The sequence below is a fragment of the Buceros rhinoceros genome, unplaced genomic scaffold, assembly GCF_000710305.1.
Source record: "Buceros rhinoceros silvestris isolate BGI_N320 unplaced genomic scaffold, ASM71030v1 scaffold45262, whole genome shotgun sequence".
In the NCBI taxonomy this organism is placed as follows: domain Eukaryota; kingdom Metazoa; phylum Chordata; class Aves; order Bucerotiformes; family Bucerotidae; genus Buceros; species Buceros rhinoceros.
In genome coordinates this window covers 1,565-10,493 of record NW_010401491.1, presented here as the reverse complement: position 1 = coordinate 10,493, position 8,929 = coordinate 1,565, and the positions used below count along the sequence as shown (strand labels likewise).

The 8,929-nt window shown below is 42.9% G+C and overlaps 1 protein-coding gene across 1 annotated transcript; it reads right to left on the bottom strand.

Moving 5' to 3' along the window:
* Window positions 1-5,893: 5,893 nt before the first annotated feature.
* On the bottom strand, window positions 5,894-7,903 carry FAM46C (family with sequence similarity 46, member C). Its single transcript, XM_010132274.1, has one exon. It carries the CDS (start codon window positions 7,880-7,882, stop codon window positions 6,710-6,712), a length of 1,173 nt encoding a protein of 390 aa, XP_010130576.1. The 5' UTR covers window positions 7,883-7,903; the 3' UTR covers window positions 5,894-6,709.
* Between the last annotated feature and the right edge of the window lie 1,026 nt (window positions 7,904-8,929).

Here is an 8,929-nt window from a genome sequence, read left to right as displayed (position 1 = left end):
TTTCCGGCTGATACACTAAACCACCCAGCCAGGAGTCAATGGAATAACTCTGGCACAGGTAGAATAGCTTTCCTTAACGTACACATAAACCACCAGTTTAGGAGCTAGCAGCTGCTTCGCACACAGTTCTTGGCAAGACTCTCTTTTTCCAGCATGATGACTCAACTCTTTCCTACTAGGAAAATTACTAAGGTTTGGCAGGTTGACTGCTCCCCCTTCGCTGCTCAGTCTTGCCTGTAGGATGTAGAACTCATCATTCTTTTTTGTTGTTGTTGAGATGAAGCAGAACAGATAACAGCACCGCTACTGCAGTAAAACATGTCATGTCTAACACCCACACTCAAGCAATATGATACACCCTTTGATATCTCCATTTTAAGTCACTGGATAAATACAAACTCTATTTTGTTGCTGAAAATAGCAAGTTCAGGTATTTAGTGCACTAAATATGTAGTAAGTAATATTCAAAATAAGCAGGCATGCAAATAAAATCTTTCTCTCACAGGAGCATTCAAAGTATTGAATACTTTGATTAAAAATATTAAGTATTCCATATTCCATCGTGGAAGGAAGGAGGGAAATAAGTGCATGTGTCAGAACAACAGCAACAATTAACAGCAGCATTTGCCTAGCGCCTCTCACTCATTCATCACAAGACTGAGCTCATCTGGCACAGCATGGGTAAGGCCAGGTTCTAGCAGCAAAACAGAATGGGACACTTAGATTTGTGTTTTCACTAACAATACAACAGCAGTAGAATAAGCACATCTTTCTTCTTCAGTTCCTCTCAATTTTTACTGTTATGCAAGTTCCTTATGAAACTGAAAGAGCACACGCCACCACTGAAGCACTGCTATTCTGCTGTTTCAGTATCTGACCCTGCAAATCTAAGTTTGGTATTCTAGAAACTTGAGGACATCACCCAAAATAACTCTGACGCTTTTATAATGAGATAAACTGAGGAGCTGAGGTAAGGGAGTTTCAGGCAACAAGCAGATGGTTTATGTTGCCCAGCTGCACTATCAGTTCTCAACTTCAGTTCAGAGAAAAGCAATTATGTCTTGAAAAGGGACTACAAACTCCATGATTACTTCCACGGGATCAAACTGCCTCTGCTAATCTCCACCTAAGTTTCCACTGCAGGTGTTAAAAGGTCCCAAGGGCTGGAATTTCTCCAGCATTACTTAACTGAGAGAATAGAGCTTGTCTGAGCTCTGGAGGGGATTAGAAGCAAGCACACTTTTCACAGCCCATTTATTTTTGGCCGTAGAGCAGGAGGAGCAGCAAGTAGACTGCCCCATGCCCTAAGCTCTTATTTGGCTTCAACCTGCTCAGCCTCCATTGACCATTGGTATGTAGAAGCATCAGCTCTTAGGACAGAGTGAAAGCACAAAGACTTTCAACCTGTAAATAACTTGAAGAGCAACTGCTGACTTTGTTTCTCACCTCCTTCAGCCCAGGAGTTGAGGTGTGCAGGGGCCCCTGACCTGGAACAGCATACAAACTGGAGCGCGTAACAAAACAAGCTGGCAGGCTCCCGCTCGGGCCAGACACTACCAAACAGGCCTAGAACTGTGCCCTGATGTGTTTTAAAGTCAAACTGAAACCAAGTAATGGTCATAAAGGACAAAAATTGTTTCTGTAGAAACTGGCACTATAACGTAAGTGAAAGATTAATCAGTTCTCACTCAACTGACTCATCTTCGGTAAATTGAGGCAGATATGTAGGCAAACGTGTATGTGTTATAAAGATAAAGAGTACCCTGAGTAACACTGAAAACCCAGCATTTCTGTGTACCCCATCACTATGTTCACCCCCTCCAAGTGTATCTGCTCACACAGGCCAATAAGTCCCACAAACACTTTGCCAGCACTATTCTGGTGCAAGTATTACTCAAAACAAGCAATGTTCAGCATAAGTTTATTTGCACAAGAATTTCAGAATCATTAAGGTTCAAAACCCAGTTTCCAGGAATGACAAGTAAACACCACAGTGCAGAAGAGTAGACAAAGTTACTGTCACCAATCCCACATTTGGGCTCATCACAAATGCAAATATTTTAGTACCTTGTATTGCCAGCTTAAAAAAAAAAGACTAACTTCTTCCAAAGAGGTACAAGACAGATTTTTCCAAGAGCTGACTTTAATAGTAAAAAAGAATAAGACAAACAGAAAAAAAGGCTTTCTAAATTGCAACAGAAAGCACAATTTTATTTAGAAAGAGACAAGCCCAATCCAAACACTTCAGCGAATGGCCTCTTCCAATACATGTGAGGAAAAAAAAGAAAGAGTGCTCCAACCATTCCCCCCAAAGCTTCTGCAGCTACAGCCCAACATCCCACCTTACAACTAGTTTCACTGAAATTAAATAACGTATGAAATACACTTCTCCATATTTAACAAATGATTAAGACTTAGATGCAAAGGCTACAAGTACTACTATCCATCTGGCCCTCCCAATGCCCAAATTAGACCAAGCTGCCAGTGCCTGTGGTCACCTTACTGCTTATTCCCACACAGGAATAAGTGCCCGGATTGAACACGTTCAGTGAGGGGGGTAGTAAACAAGCACCATCAGTACACTGACAGCTCAGAACTGACGCAATTTGTCCAAGTTCTCTTCTAGTAGGTCTTTTCCCCAAGCACTTGCATAGCGATAAGCAGAGATTACTACTAACATTAGTAGTTAATCCTAGTGATCAGAAACCCACAAAGTGTAGGCAAAAAACATACCAAATGCTGAACCCCAGAACTCAAGCCTAAATTATTGGTCTTTAAGTTTCAGTAAAAAGCTTTAGATATCTGGACTAGATTTAAATACTACCAACTGGCTTTGTAGACAAGATATTAATGTTAAAATAAAGTATGAGGATCTTTTGAAAAATGGTTACTCAAAAGCAAGCAGTAGTCTTCAACCTCCAGCTTAGCTATTTACTGAGCCAGCTTAGGACAAACACAGCAACAATTAAATCTTGAGCTGAGGGAGCATGAAGTATGCTTTACCTCACAACTTTCAGAGTGACTATGGATCAGCATAGGAATTTTACCAAAAAGTGACTAAAACCCAGTCTACTGCTAGATCTCCTTGGTAGCATCTTTATCAAATTAAAACAATCTTACAATGACAAATAAGTCAAGGCGGACTTGGCAATAAATATTGACAACAGATGCTTAAGCTCAGACTGGCTTAGCCCAGCAGAGCTTATAAGCTACAGGAAGAAAACAGCTATTTTAAACTGCACAGTCTAGCTTACTAGGAGCCTAGTCCTGATGAACGATGCACTGACACAAGGCTTGCAGTCTAGAGTTACTGCGGCTTTGTTTTGATGCCACTGTGCAGAGGGAATGTGTTAGAGCAGCCTGAAGGAAAACAATCTCTCTAACCTCCACTTGACACAGGTGAGCAACAGAGAATAGAGCAGGTTTGCAGAGGCATCATTAAGTACTGAAGGGAGACTGAATCAAGCAGGCATCTTAGACTCGGCCTAGGGTCATTACTATAACTTTTACCCAGTGCTCTCTCATGTTACTCGTTGCTACAGCGGCCCCCATAAAAGTGAACTTGAACCAGCTAGCACACACCGAAATTAAGCCACTGCCACATGCAACATCAGGCTGCTAGGACAGCACGGAATAGGAAGGGGTAAACTGCTTGCAAACCAGTGATGAAAAGCTACCGAGTATTCCTGCTCTACCAGCCAAGCCAGGATTATTTGAAAGCAATGAGACAAACAGGGTCCCAGCAATACCTTATACAGTAGGTAGCTGAACTGTATGCTGAAGCTGCACGCTATTCAGGAGCTTAACATCCAGCATCCAGGCTACAAAATAATATTTCTAATATGCCAGAGCAACTTCGGAGCCAGGCAGGGACCACTGCAGTCCTGCAAAGATAACACACAGGAAGCCAGCTGCTCAAAGAGCAGCCATTCAATATAAAGCTTCCTCAGAGGCCTCAGGAACAAGGTAGATAAGCAAATGCAAAATACTTTTGGCCAGAAGCTTAAGTTCTCCATAACTCTGTCTCAGTAGGAACACACCAGAACCTTTTTTTAGCACTTCCTCTTCCAACAGACACACCTGGCCTGATGTTCAGCAGCCAAGGCGTTCAAGGACTAGTAAATCCTAAGTCTGTTTCAAGCTTATGAGGCTCCTGAGCATCTGACCTCTTCTCCCACATGTGCTGATGCACAGGAACACTCTAAAGTTTAGCCATGAGATCACACAAGACTCATACGAGTCTAAGCTATTTAAGACACAAATCATGCACATCCCTCTAGGCACTGGTTTATTTCTGCAATGGGTATAGCTTAGGCCAGCTTTAAAAATAGCTATTTAAGAGATGATAGCAATTACAAACTCCTAAGGAAAAGACTTCCCTCCTTCTAGTGACATTCTGCACTAAGCCAAGTATTGCCTTGCTTGCAGAAGTTATTCATGCCTAGGTTTGCATTCCAGCAGAAAGCCTGCACTAAGTTTAACACCCATGACAACGCTGGCATCATGTCAGTTTTTAAACAGCCTTCCAAACAGGCAGCGGTGGGTGAGAGATGCCTCGTCTGTTAGCTACACCAAGACCAAGCCACAGCTAATAAAAAGGGCTGGGTTCCCTTTCAAGTTTAGCTACTTCAGCTGACTATTCGGGAAGCCTTTAATGAAAAAAAGCACAACAGAAGACACCAAATTACTTGTCTATTTCCTACTGAGGTTGCTTACAAGACTGTTCAAAAAAATTAAGCTGAAGCATGCTTGGCAACAGTCTGTTTTCTCAGTTGCATCCCTCCCTGCCTTCCTAAGCACAATGAGTAAGTCTGAACAAAAGAGAGGTCTCACTGCTCTACTGCGGCAGTCTTCATGAAGTAGGTACAAAAAGCGAGAAAACTTGCAATGCAACTAGATGGTTTTGGTCCTACGAGGACCAGACAGTTTTTTACTGCCATTTAAGCGCTGCAGTGCTACTGTTTCCCCACCTTGAACAGCTTTCTGCTTCACCTTCTAAGCCTTAAGTCGTTTGTTTGAACAGGCACTTGGGTCTCACAGGCTTGCAGAGACAGCTAGAAGTCATAAAAAAGGTTTAGGAAGCAAGTATTCTTAAACATTGCACCAGTACATATTAAATAGCTCTACGATTTGCCTTACTAGTCTATTCCTCTGCTTCAGCAAAGAAAACAAGATTATGTGCTGTATCTAATTTACTATTGCCATTCAGTGAGGAATCATCCATTCAGTACAACAGTGCTTAGTATTGCTCTAGACATAACCGGGGCATTTCTAGCCTTCCTTGTAAGTCACAGGAGTTTCAAAGCAGCAAGTTCAGCACAAACCCTTTAGGAAGTTCAGCCCCCCCACCACACACACTTCCAAAGGGAGTACATACTCTTCCAAAGGCTATTCTGAAAGCAGGGGCAGACTTTGACCACATACAGCCTCTGTGGAGAGCTCTGCTTAGGGTTTATATACCTTTAAGTGAGGGTTAAGACCAATAAAGACAAAGATTTTTGACTAACCACTCAAAGTACCATCTCATACAGTGACCAGGTGACAGTGAAAAACCCGTAAACTCAGCCCTTAAGCAGTGTCAGAAAGTCACGCCTTCAGGACCTGCCTGAAGTTGTACAAGATTAAATTCATTTTAGGAGGCACTTCAGGAATTTATGCTGTGGCAGGACTGCACATCATTCTGCAGCTTCCAGTGGTTTGGGGAGCAAGGGGGTGAGGAGGTTTGCTCGCTGTGGACCTGTGAGGAAGAAAGTTGGCCACACCTCAGTGTAAAAGCTGCGCTACTTTACAACTGTGTCAGAAATTGTTTTGAAAGACGCAGTCGGAAAAGCTTTATCCTGAGCCTGGACTTAATGTTCTTTTTCCATCCTAACTATCCAAACTGTGGTTCCAATTCTATTTAAGGCTTCAACTCCTCATTTCAAGGACTTCTCACACTAGCAAGTTTCAGATTGTGTTCTGGTACATGTTTAGAGGTGCCACCTTCCAAATTTTTGTACTCAAGAAAAATTTAGCCAGCTCGTGCTTTAGAGATAGACTTATTAATCCGTCTTCAACTTCTAAGAAATTAATCTTGAACTTGAGGCAGGACCATAAATTCCTAGATACTACACAGACAACAACGTTTAGGCCCTCTGCAAGACAGATAGTATCCATACAGTTAGCAGTTCTACACAGCCAGAAAGGAGAAGCAGCCCAAGCATGACAAGCCCTCTCTTGCACAATTAGTCGGAATACAATAGGAAGTTGGCCAGAACCTGAACTGAGGAAGTACAGAGTAATGAGGTTAGGCAATAGAGAGCGGAGTTTTGCTGCTATTCCAGGAGTTGCTTCTGCTCCGCTCCCGACGTTTTACAGTCTTTCTTCTATTAACTAACCCAGTTTACCGAATACTCCACTTAGAACACATGTGAACAGTCACTTCCAGAACTCACACTGAGTTTTGTAACTACTCCTCTTAACATTTAGCTGCTGGTTCTCTTCTCCTAATGAAGAGGTAATAAGGCTTCTTGGCATTTGTAGAGATACACCGAAAGGTTCATAGCAGGTCACCTGGTTGCATATTCCTACCGCACACCAGGAAATGGACAGTCCAATGCAGCTGTGTTTCCATTCGAAAACATCCAACTGACAGTTATTACTTGTCCATACATACACTCAGCATCTTGGCCTTCAGTAGCCTCCACTCAAGAATGCTCAAGTGAAACCATCAATTGCAAGGCAACCAAGTGGGGTAGGACTGGCTGTACGGCACAGGAGCATTTGCAAGGTAGTAGTTGCTGAAGTTTACGTCACTAACATAAGGTGCTGGCTGGTAGTAACAGGTAACATTAGTGGCAATAGGGATGATGTTTTGTTCCGCCAGTACTTTGAGTGCTAGCAGAGAAATCAAGTTGAGAGTCTGCCTTCGCTCGTGTCCCATGAGACAGACTGTGCTCTCATTCACCACCCTGCGCAGAATCATGAGGTAGTCATATTTGCTCCTCTCTTCTTTGGAAAAGTGGTTCTGGAGGTAGGTCTCTAGTTTGCGCTGCTGATCCAGGATGTCTGGGAAGTCTATGAAGAACCGGGAACACATGTAGCGCTCTAATGTTTTGATCTCATCCTTATCCATGGGCCTGAAGTCTCGTACTAAGAGGTTACTATACTTCAGAAGCCCACCACCTCGAATCTCTTCAGGATTTTTGGTAGCTATCAGCTTGTTCTGGAGATGATCAAAAGCTGCTTCAAAGTCTCCATACATGCTCTCCCCAATCACCGTTGGGTGGAAGTGCTCTGACATGGGGGTTTCCGAGTAGTCATAGTAAAAGAGCAGGGAGTCCAGTATGATTTGGAAGGAGTCCACACTGAACTCAAACTGCCGCCGTATACAGTCCACAAACTTCAGCTCCACATTCCTGCCATGTTTGTTGGAAAGTGATATCAAGCTCCAGCGGTCAGACTCTGTGTAGACTTTGACTAGCTTCTGGATGTAGGCTTCCTTCAGTGTTACTGGACTGATTTTCAGCTTGCTCACTCCTTCTGGCAAGAAATTCAAGAGGGATCGCAACACTACATCTCGAACTAACTGAAACTCTGCCTCACTTGGAAGGGAAACTTGAAAAATGAGATCCAGGTCTTTGCACCCCAGCCCATTATCCTTGACCAGGACATGACCAGCTGCAGAGCCATTCAGACGGACATCATGTACCACGATGCCTGCTTCACTCAGCCTACTCCGAACAGTCTGAACAATGTCCTTCAGAGTTATCTTCAGTGTTGGGAAGTTACCTCGCCCATGGATTGGAACCACCTCTCCAAGAACCTCATGCAAACGGCTGACCTGCTCCCAGGTCAGTACACTGCATGACATGCAGTCTGTGTTACTTCCTTTGCCTGCCATCTTAAGGCTTTTCTTCTCCAAAGAAACTGTAGGGAGGTGGAATAAAGAAAAAGACAAGTCAGACTTTGTTTCCTAGATATATCCTGTGCTCAACTTTTCTTTCTACACAGACAGACACAAACTAGAAACAAGTAATTATATGTAAAAATTACTATCAGGAAGCCTTTCACCTGAAATGATACTCGGTTTATCTACTGGTACAGGCACAAAATTTTAATTGACATTTTCCTTTTTGTGGTGAGGTAGAGTTAAGTACTTCAGCAGAGCAGTTAGTGTCAAAGGGAAATTATCAACAAAGATAACACATAAGCTTGACCTAAATTCAGTATCATCTGCAGCACCAGCTGATGCCAGAGGAACCATAAGCACAAAGTACTTCAAAAAGTTAAGCACTGAACTTGTTTCATTACACATAAAGCTCAAACTGCCCTCTCCAACTAACACAACAGCAGAAGACTGTTGTGTCTTAGTGAACACTCTAGTGTCTTAGTTCCAGGGCTTAGAGATCCAATCCACTGAAAGTGTATGCCAGAGAAATAAGATTCCTTCCTTTGCATAAAAGTTTTTCTTCCTTAACCATCCAGCATCTACCGCTTGTGGGATAAGGGCCAAGTACACCTTGCTCCGGCAAAAAGCTACAGCACCTCAGCATCCTAGACCGTATTTCAGCTACGCAGTCGGGTAACACAACTATTCAGTTTGCACTCCAGTCTTCCTAAGCAACTCTTGATACCCTTCTTCAGATACACTGCATAATCAAACTACCTTTTTGAAAACATTCGTGCTTGCCTCAACCTTTTGCTCATTTTTAGAGGGCAAACAAGCTTTTAAGAGCTGGCATACACTCAGATAGGGTTAAGGCACACATCATGTTAGCGTTGCGCTTAAAGGCTTAAGAACCTCACTGACCAGACTTGGTCGCAGCCTCATCTGAACTTTTGCACTTTTAAAGCAGTCTTGTCACAGTTGACCAGATCATTGTCTTGTGCTCAAGTGGCTTGTATTTTGAAGTTCAGATACTTACACAGGTTCTTCAGTCATGCAACT

What these genes read in the sequence shown, in the direction of transcription:
- FAM46C (XM_010132274.1), bottom strand. Translation starts at nt 7,882, where the DNA reads ATGGCAGGCAAAGGAAGTAACACAGACTGCATGTCATGCAGTGTACTG.